A 19,253-nucleotide genomic window follows, 5' to 3' on the forward strand; every position below is an offset into this window, starting at 1 on the left:
AAAACAAACAAACAAACAAAAAAGATACATCAGGAAGCAGCATGTGACCTGCAGACAGGACCTTGACCTCACTTTCTGGCACCGGCACCCCTGGCTAGGACATGAATATCCAGATGACAGCTGCCAATCTTGGAGGACTGCGGATCTGTGCTCCTCTGATACAGACTCAGCTTGCTTCTAACTTTCAGACAGGAGACACACAGGGATGCCTGGTTCACCAGGCAATGCTTAAGCCACAGAGCCAGAATTGGGGCTTTCCAAACGGAGGTTCCTGAGCTGGTGGCAAGGCTCCTATTTAGATATTAGAGGGGACAGGATGCTTCCGGGCAACCTTGGGTAGGCGGGATGGATGCATGTGGCCATTATCAGCTCCTGTGAGCGTACACTTCGGGATGTGCAGCCGGAGGTGCCGCATGCAGAGGCAGGAAGCCTGAGGCCACTGTAGCACACACATTGAGGCGAGGCCTCATGTTTCCTAAACCTGCCTGTGAGCCAGGGAGGAAGCTCAGTGTTGGAGTACCTCCCTTAACATGTCCTCGAGCATAGAACTGAAATAAAACCTAAGCAAAAACCGCCAAATGGCCAGAAATGTAAGGCAGTTGGCAGGAAGCATTACCCAGTCAGTCTCTTTAAATATCACCTTGGGAGGCAAGAGTCTGGGGCCACAGCCATAAGCAGGCAGAGAGGAAGCAGAGGGTACTGGGAATCACTCTTTTAGCTATAGGGGGTCCTGGCAGGGAGAGATGAGACGGATCCAGCCATCAATACCACTACTCCAAAGGAAATTAAACCAGTGAGTTGCTGGTGCTTTTTTTTTTTTTTTTTTTTTAAGCACCATTCACAATAACCAACTTGCAAATCATCCTGTGTCCCCTTGATGGGTGAACAGGCAAAGAGGATGTGAACACACACCGGCATATTAGACAGCCCTAAAAAAATGGCCTTTGAAACAACATGGGAGGACCTGCATGATGTTAAGTTAGCCATGCCCAGAAAGACAAAAGCCACCATGTGATCTCACACTTGGAGCCTTAAAAAAGCTGGACTCCGAAGTAAAGAGCAACGGGGTTTAGGAAGATGTGTGTACAAACTTCAGTCGGACAGGGGAAATGAGTTTAAGAATCTATTGCACAGCACTGACCATGTAAAAGTGGTTTTCCCCTCACGATGGTGACACGTTCTCATGAACACGCCGCGGAGTGACTTTGTCACTGTGTGTAGATTCTGCTCACGTAGACTGGTGACAACAGTGTCATTAGGTGGTCTAAGCTTAGTACGTGCAGTCCATCACAGACCGGAACATGGGCTTCTGTATTTGTAAGGCAGGGTCATCTATAGCTCAGGCTAACGTGGAACTATCTCACCCAGGCTGTCCTTGAACTCACAGCAATTCTCCTGTCTCAGCCTCCCAAGTACTGGGATTACAGGCGTGAATCACAGCCTGCTTCAAAACGTTATTTAGCTTTGACTCATGATTGTAATTCTTTTTTGAGACACGTCTTACTGTGTAGCCGAGGTGGAGTCCAGATCCCGGGATAAAGTGTTTTTCTTGCCTCTGCCCCCTGAGTACCTAAGGCTACTGGTGTATGCCAACGCGCCTGGCACGTATTATATTCTTGGGAAGCAGACAAAGTGCTGTGAGAGCCAGGGAGAGGAGGGTGAAGATCATGGCCCGGCAGGGCAGGACCTGGGCAGGGCAAGCGGCTCAGAGGTGAATCTCCAGCAGGTAGCGCAGGCGACACTGGCTCTCCTTGTATATGAGGTATTCACTCTGGCTGAAGCTGGAGCTTTTGAATGACGGGCACCGCACGGGTGGGCCTTGGGGCACCACCACAGGCTGCCCATCCAGTTCTAGTTCAATGTCCTGGGCGGGATCTGCAAGGGATGGCGGGCCGAGGGGTCACTGATGCCTGGGGCTACCTATGCCTTGTTCCCTGTGACTTGCTGCTTGCTACAGGGAATGCCACCTTAGCCCCCCTTTTTCTCTGGGAAAATCCTAGGCTAGTCAATGACACGATTCTTTCCAGTTGTCTTAGTCACCCTGGAGAGAGTTGTTACAGTGGGCATTTCTCTCTATAGTCTACTCTCTCTGCGGACTTCCTTCTGAAGATTCTTCCAGCCCCTCATGCCAACCCCACGATTAGCGGTAGACCTGCCCAATATCTGGGGCTCACCAGGCTCTGTTTGGCCTCGGGCGATGACGCTGTCAAAGCCAGGGGGTGGACTCTTCAAGCTGGGGTCATCGATGGTGATGTGGTGCTCTTTGCCGAGGGCCACCTCACCCAGGAACATGTAGCCCACCTGGTGGCCCTTACAGTGCATGGCAGTAACTAGGAGACACAGAGGCTCAGTGGTAGGAGGAGGCAGCTCACAGGCCTCCCCAGCCTGTAGTGGCAACATTGTTTCCACTGTGTTTGCAGCCCAAGGAAGCACTTGGGATCTTCCAGCGCATCCTGGCCTGGCCCCTCCCACTTCAGCCTCCTCCCTGTCCCCTGCCGCTCAGACCCCTGTAGGCTCTCAGCTAAGGAGTCAGGCATGGCATCCCAGCCTATGAGCTGGGATAGGAGCACCTCTCCCTGGCCTACTTTCACCTTCCCATCCCGCAGGCCCCACCACAGACTTTTGATTGGCTCTCTTGAGGCCTCACAGCCAGTCTTTCTTGGGACACTCGGTCATCTTGGTAGACCTCTTCTTCTGTCTGTCCGTCTGCCAAGAACTTGAGCCCCATTTGTCTTTGCTTAGACCCTTGCTTTCTTGGACTGGAAGGTGATCATATGCTCCAGAGATGGAGACAGCCTGGGCTGATGAAGTCACTCAAGTGAGGATACCCTGACCATGAACTTGGAAGTAACTGGAGTTATCGTTGATCTTTTCCTACATGGTATCACACGGCCTCACACACCCTGCTCATGAGTTCTCTCCTCTCATTTCTGCAGCTCTGGAGCCAGACCCAGTGCCCAGAGAGGGAGGGAGGAAGGGAAGGAGGAGGAGGAGGAGAGAGAGACAGAGCTAGACAGACAGAAACAGACAGAGCAGAGCAGAGAGAGACAGTGGGCCCAGCCTCCACGCCTCTATCACCCTCTCTACAGCTCCAGCCACAAGATTCTTGGATGTATGTACAGCCAACCCAGGCTCTTCATGGCTTTCCAGAGAAGGAGAAGGCTCCCTTGATGGTCCCATGTCCCTGCCCCTTCCCCGGACACTGCTGGGAACTTCCTTGCCCTGGCAAGGCCTGGCCCACGCAGCCTTCACCTCTCTCTTTAGGATCTAACTTCTCCGTCTGTCTGCTTTTATCCTATCTGCCTCCCCTCCTCTAGGGTGACACTGCACTAACTTCTCGGTCTGTCTGCCTTTATCCTATCTGCCTCCCCTTCTCTAGGGTGACACTGCCAGGTGCTTCTTCAGAGTCCCCGAGCCCTGGGACAGCTCACTGTGTACTCTGGTCAGTAACGCTCTCAGGACTGAGTCTGTCTCGGAGCCCCCATCCCCACCCAGGTCTTCACCCAGGGGTGCCTCACCATAGCCTGCGGACTTGCTGTTCTCTGAGGCAAAATAGATACCCTTGCCAACACGACCACCCGAGTGCGGCATGATTCGGAGCCCACTGGTGAGGATGGCAGCCACCACGGCCACATTGGTGCCGTGCCACAGCAGCCTCCGATTGCCCAGTTTGGAGTGGGCCTGGAACCTGTCTCCCTGAGTGGGGGAAGGTAGAAAAATGGCAGCGACATGCCTCTCGAGGGTTCAGGTGTCCCTCCCTCTTCTTGGGTGGCCACAGCCTAGAGCCCCACGGGTCACTGGCAGACGCTCGACCTGGAAACTGGTCAGGGTTGTTAAGCCAGCTTAGCCAGGGGAGAATAAGTAAACGCTACCCCCCTAAGGGACAGGGTGGTGACACAGGGGCTGATTCTCCCTCACCTCCCCTTCTCGGTTCACTTTCCAAACATGCTGCAGGTCTGGGCACCTGTAGCTGTTGCCAGTCTGTTTCAGGTAGGTCTGAATTGCCTGTGGAGAACAAAGACTTGTGGACTCGTGTCCTGAGGTCTTCCCGCTCCAGAGCGCTCCTTAGGTCGGGGCACACGGGAGGGAATGCTGCAAACCAGGGCTCCCAGGGCACCTCCAGGGCAGGTGCGCAGAGTTCACCTTGTACTCGGACTCCCCGGAGTCCAGCAGTTGAAGCTGGCACCTGAGGAGCTGGTAGTCTCGGTCCAGTGGGTGTGGCACCTCTTCCACCTTCTCCTCCTCCGTACCAGGGGCTGCCTGCAAGGTCTGCGCCAGCTCGATGTCCGCAAGCACCTAAGATAATGGGCACTGGACCTTGTCTGCCCCATGAGCTTCCACTTCCACCCTAGCCCCTCCCATGTGACAGACACCCCACTACCTGTTCCATCCCCACCCCATCTCTCTGTCCGGCTCTCCCCTCCCTTGGCTCTCATCTGGACCGCGCGTGCCCCTCTCATCTTTGCCCAGTCTGCCTGGTATCCTCCAGGCCGCCCAGCCCTCACCAGCAGCATGTCCTTCTTGGCCTGAAGCACGTCAGGGGAGTTGATGGGCGGGGGTCGGCTGCGGCCGAAGTTGTGTGGGATGACAGTGTAGAAGCAGGAGGAGAGCTCTTCCAGGCTCTGGCCATCCCGCGTCGGGTTTTTCATGGCCTCCTCTAGAGCTTCCAAGGCCTCAAAGCCACGGGCAATCTGCTGCTTGGTCAGCTTTCCCAAGGGCATCTTCTTCACATCTGGGGGATGAAGGGATGAGCTGAGCCCTGTAGCCCCTGAGATCGGGGTGGGGTGGGGGGTTGGGGATGGGGGTGGGAGCGGCCACCCTGCAGAGAGCTCCTTCTCACCCAGGTTCATGAGGGTCATCGCGTTCTTGAACATCTCTTTGCTGAAGATGTTGGTGATAAGGTTCTGGGTGGCAGGGTCTAGGGAGCAGGGCTTTACCACGGTCCTCACGGGGCCGCCGTCCACCTGGGGAGATAAGGTCTGCTCGGGCAGCGGGTCTGCTCGGGCAGTGGATCTGCTCGGGCAGCAGCCATTAGGCGGAATGCCCACACAGGGCCTAGGCTGAGGCCAGAGAGTGAGGCTGGGACTGGAGGATGGGCTGGCAGGCAGTCCCTCCCCCCTGCCCCCTGCTGCCCCCTACTGCCCCTTCACCTTCGCTACAGCCTCTTGGCTCTCTGCTTCTCCCTGGACTTCTATAAGTGTGTACTTGTTGGGCTGGGCCACAAAGCGGTCCCGCTCCTCCCATTTGTTTTTAGTCTTCTCCCAAAATTTCTTCTTAAAGTCCTTCTTTGCATCTTCCAGGCAGGTGAAGTGGTTCATCTTGCTCTGGCCCACCTCTCCCTGCAAGGGACGACATTCAGGGCTGTGCCCACCAACAAGGCTTGCTGGTCTCTGGGCTGGGCCTATGGCCTCCGAACAGCTGGAGACGAAGTGGGACAGTGGGACGGCCAGCTCTTTGGATGCCCTCGAAGTGTGCCCAGAGGAGGGGGACTTGGGGGAGGGCAGCCCCAGCGATCGATGGCTCACTCACCACTCGGCCCCAGCGATTCCAGCAGAAGAAGCGACTGCCCTCCTCCAGCAGCTGGATGATGTAGAACTTGTTGTTGTTGCTGCCGATGTTGGTCTGGTTCAGGGTACAGTCATAGTCCTCGTGGACCTGTGAGGGGTGAGTCCGAGGGGCATGGGCTGGGTGTGTACACCGGGGAACATCATGGGGGACCTTGTTTTGGCACTTGGATGACTCTGCCCTTGGGGCAGTCACAGTCTGACTGAATGTGATGAAGCCCTGTTGTGGGCATGGGAATTTGGAGCTGCTTCCTGGGTGGGGGAATCTGAAAAAAGACCTGGCTCTGCCCCGAGGGCTGAGTGTGAGGGAACACGGAGGAGGGTCCTGGGGGAAACTGAGTCAGGCCCCTTCCTTGAGTGTGATGCACCCTAGTGTCTGATGGTCAGACAAGACACACCTTGACCCGATGGGATAACAGCACACCTTGGCAGCCTTCAGAAGACACAATCCCCGGCTTACTCAGAGACACTGAGCTACCGGGCTAGAACAGAGAACCCAAGGAGGAGGAGGAAGGCTGTGGTCTGAACATGGGTTCAGCTCACCCGAATCCCAGGCTTCCGGCTGAATGGACACGAGGGATCCACACGGATGACACGATTATCAGCAGGTGCTGCTCTGAGAGCCTCGGCAGTGGACCGGAAGCTGTCCTCCTCCTCTGTTCCCTGTCGCCGCTTCTTGGAGCCCTCAGTCTGCACGGAGGCCTTTCGTTTTGGAGCCATGGTTCTCCTGGGGCAGGAAGTAGGGAGCGTTCAGATTTGCCCTTTAGGGGGCTGGCCTCCTACTCCTTCTTGGTTTCCATATCCCCATCTCCAGACCTGCACTTTGTACCTCAGAGATGCAGGTGCAAGCTTAGAGCCCGTCAGTTTTGCCTACCCTGGAGGTAGGAAGCAAGCAGTTGGCTCGAGGTGTTCCCTGAGGTAGCAGAAAAAGTGAAAGCCGGCTCACCCCACCCACTCTGGGGTGCCTCCCTTTCTAGAACATTTCCTCCTCCTGTCAGTCATCTGGCAAGGCTGCCGGGATGAATCATCTGAACTACAGGGGAAGGACTCTCTAAGTTGCCCTTCTGCAGCCAGACCTACCTCTCTAGAGCTTAGGACCAAGTGGTGTAGAAGCCTTTTGCTAACAGTCCAGAGTTCTGGGGTGCCAGCCAAAGTTTCAGGTAAGTGGCTTTCAAGTGCCAGAGAGCAAAAGCCACTTTAACCTCACCCTTCCCTGCCCTGCAGAGGACTACAGGGCAGGGCCAAAGGACACTCACCCCAAAGAGACCTCGAAGAGGTGGCTGTTACCCAGCCCGGTATCAGGAATGCTGAATGTACCTCCTAAGAAAAAAGTTCCAAGTCTGGGATCCCATCTAGTGACTCTTCGGGAGCCTTCGGCTGGTCTTTGGTAGGGATTTCCCAGCAATCACGAGAGGAGGGGAAAGAGCTTGAGGGTGGTGTAGAATTCCAGCCATCTGGCCGCTAGTGGGGTGAGTCAGAGGCTGGGTAGGGTGAAGTTGGTGGCCGGTCCCAGAGATGAGAGGTCAGTAATGTAGACGTATCCAAAGCCGCACGAACTGACTGGCCCCTCATGCAGCTTTGACTAGACACATGCAGCATATATCCACTACTTGCCCGGTGATTTTAGCTATGGATTCGGATACAGTCTCCTCTCCAGAGCTGCCTGAATTCCATTCCCTGTTTTAGAGCCTGGCAGTATTAGCTTCATCGCCGCCCCAGCGGAAAATCACAGAACCCCGCACCTCTGGCTCCCCCTCGTGGCCATAAGACGCAAGCACAGCATGCCCTCCTGGCTCCACCTCCTCCCTGCAAGTCAGGCGTTAGCAGAGCGCAAGCGCCACAGGCCCCGGCCGGAAACCGCAAGACAGACTCGCTTCCTACTCCGGGCTGGCGCCGGAGCCTATAGGAGCTCTTGAAGGCGTGTCCAGCTGCATCGGTCCAATAGACGTTTGGGGGCGTGACTGGATCGTCTAAAGGGCCCAATGGAGCTGCGGAAGGCGGGGCCCGCCGCGCCGTGGGAACCTATCAGGGCTCCGGGTCTTGCCATGCGGCCCGGGTTTAGCAGCCATGTGAGTTCTTCAGCGGGGGTAGCGGCACCTTGACGAACAGTATGTCGGCCGCCGTGGCAACTCGTAAGCGGGCAAAGCTAGCTCCCGGGCCCGGGGCGGCTCCGGCGGCCGGCAAGCGGCGGCGAAAGGTGAGCACGGTGTTCTCTTGGGCGCGACCGATCTAGCTCCTGGGAGAGCCATCCTTCCATCCCAGGGCGCCCATCGGGGCATGTATCTTTGCCAAGGGTTCCGTCAGAAGGAAGCCTCCATCTCTTTTCTTCTACCCACCAAATCCTGGGAAACCTTCTCCTTAGCCAGGGCCAGGTGCCACTTGCCTCTCTCAGTCCTGGGCCTCGTGACCAAGAGGGGATCGTTTGATTTCCAGGTAGACTCGGCTGCGGACAGAGGCAAGTCCAAGGGTGGCGGCAAAATGAATGAAGAGATTTCCAGCGATTCTGAGAGTGAGAGGTGAGTTGTTTTCTACCGAGAGGAAGGATAAACTGAGGCTCGTGGTGACTAGAAGACTCAATGCGACTGGTAACAGAGCTGGGTGTTTGGGTCCAGATCCTGGGTCTTCCCTCCAATTTCTGGCAGTGAGATGTCGTTTATCTCTGACGTGTCTATGGGGAGGACCCTGGGCCCCTGTGGGAGGGAGAGCCTGGGACCTTTTTTCGCTTTATGATATGGAGGCAGGCACAGGTCTGGATTGATCGACATTCAAGGAGAGAACGGTACAGAACACATCTTCCTCTTCTTAATACCATTTTCACACAGTACCACAACGACTCCTAGGAGTCCGTGGACTCCTTTTTGAGATGAGGGCTCTGCTGTTCTGCCCAAGGTGGCCTTGATCTCCCGGGTTCAAACGATGCTAGGGCTTCAGCTTTCTAAAGAGTTAAAGCTAGAGGGTGTACTGTCACCTGTGTAGCCTTCCTAACGTTAGGAACTTGTTTCACTGTTGCGAACACAGGTGAGCAGGCCAGTGGGGAGAGACGCATCAGTGTGGGAGGTGTGTGTCTTGTCAGGAGGTGTGTATCTTGGAGGCATGTTTTGTGAGAACAGAAGAAGTTGAGCCTGGAGAGATGGAGGAGTGTGGTGGTGCGGTAGGGAAGAGGTTCAGGGACCAGAGACAAGTCCGGGGTATTCGTGTGCCAGGGTGGAAGGAAGAAGAGATAAACTGGCAGGTAATAGGTGCATATAGAGTTGAGGGAGGTTTGAACCCTTCCCTCATTTCAGCCGGTGATGTGGATGGCCACAAGGTTTCAAAGGCCTGGGGCAGGATGTCATTCCTGGGGTGGAGCTTCTCAGTCCCGGGGATCCTGAAACCTTCCTTATAAACTGGATTTAGAGATTCTAAATTTAGACGGGATTTCTGTGTGTAGCAGTTGTCCTGGAACTCACTCTGTAGGTCAGGCTGGCCTTGAACTTAAGAGATCTGCCTGCCTCTGCCTCCCGAGTACCGGGATTGCAGACCTGGCTGTCAGTTCCGCTTCTAAAAGTGAGTGTGTGGTGCCTTAACTTGCTCATCTTTTTTTCTTTCGTTTTTTTGAGGCAAGGTTTTTCCATGTAGCCATGGCTGTCCTGGAACAAGCTATATGGGTCAGGCTGGCCTTAACCTCAAAGATATCGCCTGCTTCTGCCTCCAGGACCTGTGCTAAACACTTTGGGGTTTGTTTGTTTTTATTTATGTGTGTATGTGTGTACATGTTGATGCCCATGGGAGACGGAGGACATTGGATCCCCTGGAACTGTCACATCAGGGGATTGTGAGCCACCTGAGGGGTGCTGGGACTGAACCCAGGGTCGCTGTAAGAACAGCAAGAATTCTCAGCCGATGAGCCATTTTTTTCCAGCCCATTCTTTACCACCTCTTAAGTCTTTTAACTTGTGTCATGAAATAAATGTATTAACTACAGAAGCACCACTCAGTTTTCTGCTGATCTTCTAACTTGGGCGAAAGTAAAAATAAATGTTTACACACCTTAAATTCAGGGTTGAAACAGCTTTTCTTTCAAAAGGGATTATTATTATTATTATTATTAATTTTTTTTAAAACAAAAAGCGGTGCTGGGTATGGTGGCGCACACCTTTAATTCCCCAGCACCTAGGAGGCAGAGGCAGACGGATCTGTGAATTTGAGGCCAGCCTGGGCTACGTGGAGAAAATATGTCTTGGGAAACCAAACCAAACCAGCAGAATTGCTAAATCCCGTTTATAAGGTCTCAGCACCATGTGTCTTCGCCTGCTGAGCCACCGCACCTCTAACTATAGTCTGCTTTTCTGTGTGTGGGTCCTGAGATAAGAGACTGATTGGTTTGGGTGCACTCAGGAAGGACATAGCTCTGGGCCAAAGTCTGGCCTTGACCTTGCTGAGACGTGGGTTTTGTTCTGTTCTTTCAGGCAGGGACTTTTTAAGCCCTGGCTATCCTGGAACTTGCTATGTAGACCAGGCTGGCCTCAAACTCAAAGAGACCTGTCTGCCTCTGCCTTTGAGTGCTGGGATGTGCCCCAGGACACTGCTATTCCTGAGGGGGTTTTAAAGGCCCATCTGGTGGAAGTCCTGGTCAGGGTCTCGGGAGACAGCAGGTAGCAGGCAGGATGTCTGCAGGCTTGTGATTAGGGGTGCAGCTGCCTTGGTTTCCTGGCTGAGAGTTCTCAACACCTACCTAAGCTCCCAGGAACAGGTCAAAGCTGGAGAGAAGGGAGTGTCCTGAGCTGGCCCACGGACACTGGGGCCTAGAAGGGACAGCAAGAAATTCTTCACACGCGGCTTAGTCAGTACTACTTAGGGTTCACTTGGAACCTAGTCCTTGGGGTTCAAGGAGGGTGTAGGGCAGCAAGCCTAGGGCACCCCAACATGTCTGTGCCTTGGAGTGGTTGTCATCCTGGCATCTGCCTTCTCTGTTCCGCTTGTTGGGTTCCCTGTTTGCAGCACCCTGTGCCTTGTGCCTTTGTCCCTTAGCTTGGGAAGCTCAGTAGAAGGACGGGATCAGTTCTCTGTCACTCTGTACCTGACAATGTCTTCTTAGCTGGGACTTGTAGAGATAGTATTATTCTAGCTCAGGCTGACCTTAAACTTGTGGCAGTCTCCTTGTCTTCGCCTTCCAAATTCTAGGATTTTAGGTGTGCCACCGTGCCTGACTTGACAGTGTGGTTTTTCTGGAGCATGGTGACTGAGTTCAGGACCTCGGCTCTGTCACTGAGCCATACCCAGGGCCATATTTTCATTTGTCACCCTGTATCCTGGTACGTCCTCTCCTCCTCCTCTTCCCCTTACCTCCTCCCCTCTCCTCTGGACTGGCTGTAGAGCCCAGGGCCTCAAGGATGCTTGTTTAGTCCACCGCTAAGCTAAGTCTGCAGGCCTGCCACCTTTGACTTCTGATCTTTGGTATATAACCTGGCTTCTCGTAGAAGCTTGTGGAATCTTAGTCTTTCCCTTGATGAAATATGATCATTTCCTGGTGTTGGGGGGAGCTGGCTGTTTTGATGACCTTGTGCTGGACACTGAGTGGGGCCTTCCAGTTGGTGAGGTCACATCCTTCTGTCTTCTGCATGTGTTGCTGGCCTTGAGGGTTGGCAGGGGCAAGGCTGGCATTGAGGAAGCACAGTTCTAGTGGCCAGATGAGGGGGGGCATTCCCTTAGACCCCACCCCTTCTCCCCACAGCTTGGCTCCGAGGAAAACAGAAGAAGAGGAGGAGGAAGAGCTGGAAGAGACTGCGCAGGAAAAGAAGCTACGCTTGGCCAAACTCTACCTTGAACAACTCAGGCAGCAAGGTGAGCCGGGGACTTGATGAAGGCCAGGGTCTCCAGTAGAGCCTACCTGTGTCCCTGTTGCAGCCCTAGGTATCTGATGTGTCAGTCACGTCACGTAGGTTCCCATTGTCACTAGTGCTGCTGGTAGTGGGTACCTTGCAGAGGGTGGCTAAGGTCTCTAATGGGCTAGTACGCCCTGGGACAGACTAGACCTTTAGGAAGCCAAGCCCAAGTCTAAACAAAGGCAGGCATGGACCACTGAGGCACCAGGAGCTTCCTATAAGATTAGCACTGGTGGCACAACCGTCGAGTTGGGCGAGGCTTGGGATGGAGGTGGGGAGGGGACTGCAGCCTGGGGTTGTGTGGACCGTTCTGTCCTGCACAGAGGAGGAGAAGGCTGAAGCCCGCGCATTTGAGGAGGATCAGGTGGCCGGGCGCTTGAAGGAGGATGTGGTAAGTATAGAAGGCGAGGGCTAGTGTGGGTGTGGCGGAAGGCTGGGCCTTCCCACAGGTCTTCCCTCCTCTCCCCTCCTCTCTTTGCAGCTGGAGCAGAGAGGCAGGTTGCAGAAGTCGGTGGCCAAGGAGGTGAGTGTGCGGGGCACCGCGGTGCATGGGCAGAGGTGGTATGCACACGTGGGTCGTGGGCAGTTGGCTTAGTGCTGCTCAGGCTGTTGGAGTCTTGGTGGAAAACAATGGACACTTGGGCAGGTGTGGTCAGGTATGCAAGAGTCTTATTCTTGCAGCCCTGGGTTCTGGTTTTCTCTGGCTAGGGTAGGTTGGGAAGTATCTTTATAGCTCCTACTGCAGTGACGCAGTCTCTCTTTCCAGATCCAGGCCCCAGCTCCCACCGACATTCGAGTTTTGCGGGGCCACCAGCTCTCCATTACGTGCTTGGTCATCACTCCTGATGACCTGGCCATCTTCTCCGCCGCCAAAGACTGCACCATCATTAAGTGTGAGTGGGACCTCGAGGGTGTGAGCCTGGGGTGGAGCCTTGATGATGGAAACTTCTAGATGGTTGCTGCCTTGGAGGGGCTTTGCGATTAACAGTAGACGCTTCCAAGTCGCTACAGGGCTTCTGAGCTCTGTGGGGCACAGAGCTGGGGCCTCAAATGGGCAATCGGATGAGAAGGGGTTTGAGCTCTGCACAGACTTGGATGCAGTCCTCGGCCCTTCTGGGTTCTGAGCCCTCCACACCTGAGCATAGTCCTCACCTTCCCGCCCTCATCAGAGGGGCGGTTAGCGGTCCCAGGGTGCTTTGTTGTTTTGTTGTTGTTGCTCCTCCCCCTCCTCCCCCCTCCTTTCCTTCTTCCTTCTATGTAAGTATATAAGTACCAGAAGAGGGCATCAGATCTCCTTACAGATGGTTGTAAGCCACCATGTGGTTGCTGGAAATTGAACTTGGGACCTGTGGAAGAGCAGCCAGTGCTTTTAACCACTGAGCCATCTCCCCAGCCCATTATATTATTATTATTNTTNTTTGTTTGTTTTTGTTTTTTTGAGACAGGGTTTCTCTGTGTAGCCTTGGCTGTCCTGGAACTCACTCTGTAGACCAGGCTGGCCTCGAACTCAGAAATCTGCCTGCCTCTGCCTCCCGAGTGCTGGGATTAAAGGCGCGCGCCACCATGCCCGGCGCCATTATTATTATTATTATTATTATTATTATTATTATTTTAACACTTTTATTTGTCTCGTGTGTGTGTGTGTGTGTGTGTGTGTGGTGTGCACATATACCACAGCTCACATGTAGAGATGTCAGAAGATAATCTGCGGGAATCGAGTGGGTTCTGGGGATTGAGTACATATTGCAAGAGGCTCCCACTGAGCTCCAAGGCACTTTTGCATCCTTCTTCTTTTGGGTGTCATGGCCGCCATCGGGGACTGTTGCCTCCATTTGTCAGATGGGGACAAAGTGACAAGTACAGATGCTCACAGCTGCTGAACCCACGTGCAGGATCCTTCCTTGTCACCTTGTCTGCCCTGCCCTTTCATGCTGGGGGAGGGGAGGTTGCTAAGCAGCTGGCCCTACCCGCATCCCAGTGACTTCTTTCCTCTCTCCGTGGCAGGGAGTGTAGAGACTGGGCGGAAGCTGCATGTGATCCCTCGGGCCAAGAAGGGTGCTCAGGGCCAGCCTGCAGGCCACAGCAGCCACGTCCTCTGCATGGCCATCTCCTCTGATGGCAAGTACCTCGTAAGACGGGGTCGGCCCTGTGGGTGGGTGGAGGTTTGGATGTGTGGTGTGTGCTGGTGGCCATTACCTTCGTTCCCACAGGCTTCTGGTGACCGCAGCAAGCTCATTCTAATTTGGGAGGCCCAGAGCTGCCAGCACCTGTACACCTTCACGGGACACCGGGACGCTGTGTCGGTGAGACTCTGGATATTGACCCCCTGCTTAGCATGGGACATCTGCTGGGTGTGCCCACCTGGTGCCAGGCGCCAGACCCCAGACCCCCGACTCATCTACAGAGGCCTTTCTGGGTAGTGAGTTGGTGTGTAAAGGCCACAAGTGTGTTGAAGCGATGGGGAGGGATGGAGGGAGACCAGGTTCAGCTGGAACCACGGAGGGCCTGAGGGCGATGTAGCTGTTTGAGGACAGGCAAGCATGTTCCTGTCTCCACATAGGGTACTCAGAGTGCTCTGGGGGAACAAGTTCCTGAGTCGTGTGACTCACTTTCAGGAGAACCCATCTGGGTCTGCCTTCCATAATCCATACCCTTTGACCCCTCTCCGTTCTCTCTAGGGACTGGCCTTCCGAAGAGGTACCCACCAGCTCTACAGCACTTCCCACGACCGCTCTGTGAAGGTGTGGAATGCAGCTGAGAACTCCTACGTGGAGACGCTGTGAGTGTGCCCAGGCAGATAGCACACACACAGGCCCGTGTGCACAGGCCCACGTGTCGGTGAGAGTTCACATGTGACCCTCCCTCCCTGCTCTGCTCTTCCCCTTCAGGTTCGGGCACCAGGATGCTGTGGCTGCATTAGACGCCCTGAGCCGAGAGTGCTGTGTCACAGCCGGGGGCCGGGATGGGACCGTGCGTGTGTGGAAGATCCCTGAGGAGTCCCAGCTTGTCTTCTATGGCCACCAGTAAGGCAGTTTGCTGGGCTGTGGTGGGGCTCTGTGGGCTGGCAAGAGGGCTGGACGTTGTCCCTCATAGCCTCTCTTTCTAGGGGTTCCATTGACTGTATCCATCTCATCAACGAGGAGCACATGGTGTCGGGCGCGGATGATGGGTAAGAGCCCCTTTCTGATGTGTCCGACCGCTGCTGCTAGTGCTTCCTGCCTGCCAGGCCCTGGACTTGGCTCATTTCGGATCAGTGGCCCTCGCCACATCCCTCAGTTGGTCTATGTGATTGGTCCTCCCTGCTGTATGCCTTTGTCTGGCTCTGGCCCCTCAGACTATCTTCCTCACCCACAGCTCTGTGGCCTTGTGGGGCCTCTCCAAGAAACGGCCACTGGCCCTCCAGCGCGAAGCTCATGGGCTTCACGGGGAGCCAGGCCTGGAGCAACCCTTCTGGGTGTCATCCGTAGCAGCCCTGCTCAATACTGACCTGGTGGCCACAGGTGGGTGCTCGGTGAGGTGGGGAGGGGGGACTGTGGGTGAGCTGGTACGGGGCTTGCTTACTGACTCTGTCCTCCAGGCTCCCATAATGCTCGTGTGCGACTTTGGCAGTGTGGAGAAGGCTTCCGGCAGCTTGACCCTCTCTGTGACATCCCCCTGGTAAGTGGTCCTAAATGCAAGACTCTGGAGGCCTGTGGAATGAGCAGTTTCTTCTTTTCCCACCCAGAGATGTGTCTTCAGGGCAAGGCCACTTACTGTTCACAGAGTCTGTCCCTCTTTCCTCCTCTGTTCCCCAACCCCTGCTCCCTCCGCCCTGTCCTGGCTTTGTGTACAAGTTGAGTGTGCGTGGGCAGAGGGTGGAGGCCTGTACTGGGCATGGTTCTCTTGGGTATTGACTTGAGAACCAGGCTGGGCTGTGTGGAGTTAACTGTCCACACGGGTGACCTGTGGGGTTGTGTTACGATATGTCACTGACAGCTTGGGTCAGGAGCCAGGCCCGAGGCAGCTCGTGGCACACTTGATGGGCACCGTCTCCTCAGTCCTCACCATCTCCCTGCTTGGCTGCGGCTCCACTCCTACAGTTTCCGAGAGGAGGCTGGGGCTCAGGGGGAAAGGGTTGGCGCACCTAACCAGTGCACCAGGCCCCTGCCTGCTGTTGGGAGCCATGGTGACGAATGTTCTGATGTCTTACCGTGTCCCTCTCTCTCAGGTTGGTTTTATCAACAGCCTCAAGTTCTCCAGTGCAGGGGACTTCTTGGTGGCTGGCGTGGGACAGGAGCACAGGTATATGATGGGGGGTCGGGCCGAGGGCAAGGTAGCACTGGCCAGATGGGAGTGGAGAGGGGTGGCGTGCGTCTGCCTCAGTGGTCATTCATTCCCTGTAGGCTTGGCCGGTGGTGGAGGATCAAAGAGGCACGGAACTCAGTCTGCATCATACCGCTCCGCAGGCTCCCTGTGTCCCCTGTTGCCGGCTCCTGACACTCGTCCTTATTTAAGTGATTTCCAGGCCCCACCCCTGCCCTCTTTTGTATTAAAGCCTCCTATTTTAGACCTTGTTCTTCCTTGTTTCTCTGGCTTCTGGGAGGGTAAGGGGAGGAGGTAAGTGTGTGGCAAGGACCAGGAGGTGGCAGAGACCTGGGAGGGACAGGACTCTAGCTAGCAGCTCTCAGCTGAAGGCTTTTGTTTTCAGAGGACTGGGTGGGAACCTCAGCTGGCTCTTGCATGACCCCATTAGACATCACCCATCAGCCAAGAAACTATGGCTCTCCATTCCCTTGTGAAGGCTCAAGCCGGGTTCTGAGGACCGAATGGAAGCTAGCAGAGCCTACAGTTCAGGCTGACCCCACGTCCCTACCTGTCTCAGCCCAGGAAGCTGGAAGGGATACACTGCCCTGAAGCGGGACAAGGTCAGAGTCGGGGAAGAGAGTTTCAGTCTGACCAAGCTAATTAGGCAGGGACCCTACTGGGAAGATGTGTCAAAGAAATACTGCCTGCTTTTACAGATGGGGGATTCTCTCCTGTGGGTGTGTGTGTGCAGCAGTGGATGACGGGGAGTCTGAGAGAGGGGAGGTGGAAAAGTAGGACAGATGGGCAGGTCTTGATCTGACAAGTGATGGAGAGCACCCCCCCCCCCCAGGATAGCCTGTGCAAGGTCAAGAGGTACCAGTGTGGTGGGTCAGATGTTGGGAGAAACGAGTGAGGTGCAGGGCCCTTGAACCCTTGGAAAGGCCCCGGGGTTCTATTCCAGTGCAGTAGCCATGAGAGGATTGGGAGCTAAGTGACGGATCCTGGGTCACATTGAAAAGATAAGGGCTCATGGGATGGCTCTGTGGGTGAAGGCGCTTGCTGCCAAGCCTGACGACCTGGCTTCCATCCTCAGAACATCCATCTCGATAAATATAAAACAAGCTGCTGGGGGTGGGGGTGGGGTGCGGAGCAGCTCTGGTCAGGGGTGGAGAGCCAGAGGAAGACAGAAGGCCAGTCCGGAGCAGTGGTACTGTGACAGGCGAGATGGTGGGAGTAATGAGGCAGCGGGGAGTAGGTGATCTAGGAAAGAACAGGTTTAAGTAACACAGCCAGAGGCAAGGCACACAATGGCAGCTTCAGTCTGTGCAGCCCTGGCTGTCCTGGAACTCTGTAGACCAGGCCGGACTCGAACTCAGAAATCCGCCTGCCTCTGCCTCCCAAGTGCTGGGATTAAAGGCGTGCGCCACCACTGCCCGGCAAGATGAAAGACTCTTATTAGGGCCGCTGCTGTTTTTATTGTGAAGATTCTGTGGTTTTGGTTAGCTGGGGCTGAAGAATCATCTGTGATTAACAAGATACCAGAACTACTAAAGCGAAACCTTTGCATTACTGGGACCGTTGATGCTGGTTAGCTGGAGCAGCTTCCAGGCCTCTGGCGATCAGTAGCTTTCCTTGCGCTATGCTGCGTCCATGAGGATTGGGGTTGAGCCTGTGACAGGGAAATGTGGTGAGCACAGCTCTCCCTTGGGCACTGACTTAAGACTGGATCTGGAGGTCCTGGAGCTGGGCTCATGGATGCAGGAAGAGCAAGCAGGTCTTGTCTTCTCTGATCCTTCCGGACAGTTTTCTCAACTTTGCTGAAAGAGCACTCAAAGGGTGGCTGACGAGATGTTTTGTCTGGGCTCACTGCCCAAGCTCTGTGTTCTGGGAAGGGAGGGAGAAGAAACCTTGCCTTCATTTCCAGCCTGTGCTCCTGACCCCACCACACACTCGGAGACAACGTCTTCTCCTTCCAAGTCTGTAGAGATTTGTGGAATGTGAAGGATTCTCCCTTAAAAAGAAGTGGTCTTACGTTCTTTCTTCTCCATCAATGTTGAGTACATGATTCCTGTCTGTACTGGGGACTTTAGGTCTAACTGGATTATTCCAGAACCCGGGAGTACTCAGGTGCGTAGGTAAACATCGATGCTGACTAGCATAAAGGCAGATTTATCTCTGGCAGCCCTTCAGCCTGTCAGTTAATGCTACCTGGTCTCCCAGTCCTCTTAACTCCAGAGCGCTACGGTCACCTTCATCTGTGTCAACACCTTCTCCAGCGCCCGCCAACACAGCCAAGAGCCTTCTCCAAGGCCAGTCAACGAGCGAACGTGCTTTTACCTAGACTCAACCTACAAAGGTGCAGGCATCAAAGTGACTCGGCGCATCATCCACACAGTTCCAGAAAACAAGTAACAGAGTCCTAGACTCGGGAGGCCAGCAGAGGATGTTCATCTCTACGTGTTTTCAGAAATAAAAAGCTGGGCTTATCCTTTTTAAGATCATCTTGAAAATTCTGTACATCATTATTTGCATTATTTGTATTTCTGTGTGTGCTTGTATGTCTGTGGATGTCGTGTGAGCGCTGTGGCCTTGGAGGCCAGAGGCTAGCGATCCCTTGGGGATGGAGTCATGGGCCATCGTGAGTTGCTCAATGTGGGTATTGGGACTGAACTTCGGAGCCTCTGCAAGAACAGGTGTTCTTTCCTAATCACTGAGCTTTATCGCCAGCTCCTTAAAAATGGTTTTATTTTATTTTATTTTTTTAAAATTATTTTTCTTTGGAATGGTAAACTCCCCCGGGTGTCTCTCATTTCTGGTTCCCCTAACATTCCCACCCAGAATGACCCTGAGGTCTTCCTTCCGCCCCAGCCACGGCCCCAGAGGTGTCCTAATCCGGATCTCAGTGTTTTCTTAGAACATGAGATTTCTCCTCCACTGTGTTAACGTAGCTCATTGTCAACGTCAGCTGACCTCTGACGAGGTGCTTGTGGCAGATCGCAGGAGCATATGTGAGAGAGATTACATCATCCAGTAAGAAACCGGAAATTCAGGGTGAACCCTGAAATAGTCCTTTCCAAGGGAAGCAACTTCAGTGACATAAGGACCTTGAGGTAGACCCCAACTTACCTCCTTTTTTAGAAAAAAACATTAAAAAAAAAATATTTATTTTATGTGAGTACACTGTTGCCGTCTTCAGACACACCAGAAGAGGGCACCAGACCCCATTACAAATGGCTGTGAGCCACCATGTGGTTCCTGGGAATTGAACTCAGGACCTCTGGAAAAGTAGTCAGTGCTCTGACCTGCTGAGCCGACTTACCTCTTTAAGCGTCTTTTTAAAGGCAGAGGCAGAGAGGCAGAAGCAGAGGCAGGCAGATAGATCTCTGAGTTCGAGGCCAGCCTAGTCTTCGATAGTCCTAAAAACTAACTCTCTCTCTCTCTCTCTCTCTCTCTCTCTCTCTCTCTCTCTCTCTCTCTGTCTCTCTCTCTCTCTCTCTCTCTCTCTCTCTCCCCCTCCTTTTCTCTCTCCTTCCCTCTCTCT

At 54.3% G+C, this 19,253-nt stretch overlaps 2 protein-coding genes across 8 annotated transcripts; one reads left to right on the forward strand and one right to left on the reverse strand.

The window, feature by feature from the left end:
* Window positions 1-31: 31 nt before the first annotated feature.
* On the reverse strand, window positions 32-7,313 carry Parp3 (poly(ADP-ribose) polymerase family member 3). 6 transcript variants are annotated; one of them, XM_029543848.1, is made up of 11 exons: window positions 6,882-7,313; window positions 6,108-6,291; window positions 5,530-5,655; window positions 5,151-5,339; window positions 4,841-4,964; window positions 4,506-4,732; window positions 4,144-4,296; window positions 3,919-4,005; window positions 3,519-3,696; window positions 2,175-2,330; window positions 32-1,875 (listed from the first exon to the last, which is right to left on the reverse strand). In XM_029543848.1, exons 1-11 carry the CDS (start codon window positions 6,914-6,916, stop codon window positions 1,706-1,708), a joined length of 1,629 nt encoding a protein of 542 aa, XP_029399708.1. In that variant the 5' UTR covers window positions 6,917-7,313; the 3' UTR covers window positions 32-1,705. The 6 variants fall into 6 exon arrangements, with proteins under 6 accessions (XP_029399708.1, XP_021063590.1, XP_029399711.1 ...); XM_021207931.2 differs by having other exon boundaries at window positions 6,821-7,313; XM_029543851.1 differs by lacking the exon at window positions 6,882-7,313 and adding an exon at window positions 6,645-6,747.
* Window positions 7,314-7,633: 320 nt separating this feature from the next.
* On the forward strand, window positions 7,634-15,981 carry Rrp9 (ribosomal RNA processing 9, U3 small nucleolar RNA binding protein). Of its 2 annotated transcripts, XM_021206763.2 has the most exons (15): window positions 7,634-7,761; window positions 7,998-8,080; window positions 11,278-11,387; window positions 11,752-11,819; window positions 11,910-11,951; window positions 12,195-12,321; window positions 13,433-13,557; window positions 13,639-13,731; window positions 14,107-14,207; window positions 14,317-14,451; window positions 14,535-14,597; window positions 14,783-14,928; window positions 15,006-15,085; window positions 15,636-15,709; window positions 15,811-15,981. In XM_021206763.2, exons 1-15 carry the CDS (start codon window positions 7,675-7,677, stop codon window positions 15,902-15,904), a joined length of 1,428 nt encoding a protein of 475 aa, XP_021062422.1. In that variant the 5' UTR covers window positions 7,634-7,674; the 3' UTR covers window positions 15,905-15,981. The 2 variants fall into 2 exon arrangements, with proteins under 2 accessions (XP_021062422.1, XP_021062420.1); XM_021206761.2 differs by having other exon boundaries at window positions 7,644-7,761; window positions 13,433-13,731.
* The last annotated feature ends 3,272 nt before the right edge of the window (window positions 15,982-19,253 follow it).

This window comes from Mus pahari, chromosome 10 (assembly GCF_900095145.1).
Source record: "Mus pahari chromosome 10, PAHARI_EIJ_v1.1, whole genome shotgun sequence".
Taxonomy (NCBI): domain Eukaryota; kingdom Metazoa; phylum Chordata; class Mammalia; order Rodentia; family Muridae; genus Mus; species Mus pahari.

Excerpts from the sequence above, each read along its gene's own strand:
- Parp3 (XM_029543848.1), bottom strand. The coding sequence starts at position 6,916 with ATGGGATCCCAGACTTGGAACTTTTTTCTTAGGAG. Across the intron at positions 5,340-5,529 it reads GGAATCGCTGGGGCCGAGTG|GGAGAGGTGGGCCAGAGCAA; the intron begins GTGAGTGAGCCA and ends CGTCCCTTGCAG. Across the intron at positions 3,697-3,918 it reads AAGTGAACCGAGAAGGGGAG|GGAGACAGGTTCCAGGCCCA; the intron begins GTGAGGGAGAAT and ends TCCCCCACTCAG.
- Rrp9 (XM_021206761.2), top strand. The coding sequence starts at position 7,675 with ATGTCGGCCGCCGTGGCAACTCGTAAGCGGGCAAAGCTAGCTCCCGGG. Across the intron at positions 7,762-7,997 it reads CCGGCAAGCGGCGGCGAAAG|GTAGACTCGGCTGCGGACAG; the intron begins GTGAGCACGGTG and ends TTTGATTTCCAG. Across the intron at positions 12,322-13,432 it reads AGACTGCACCATCATTAAGT|GGAGTGTAGAGACTGGGCGG; the intron begins GTGAGTGGGACC and ends TCTCCGTGGCAG.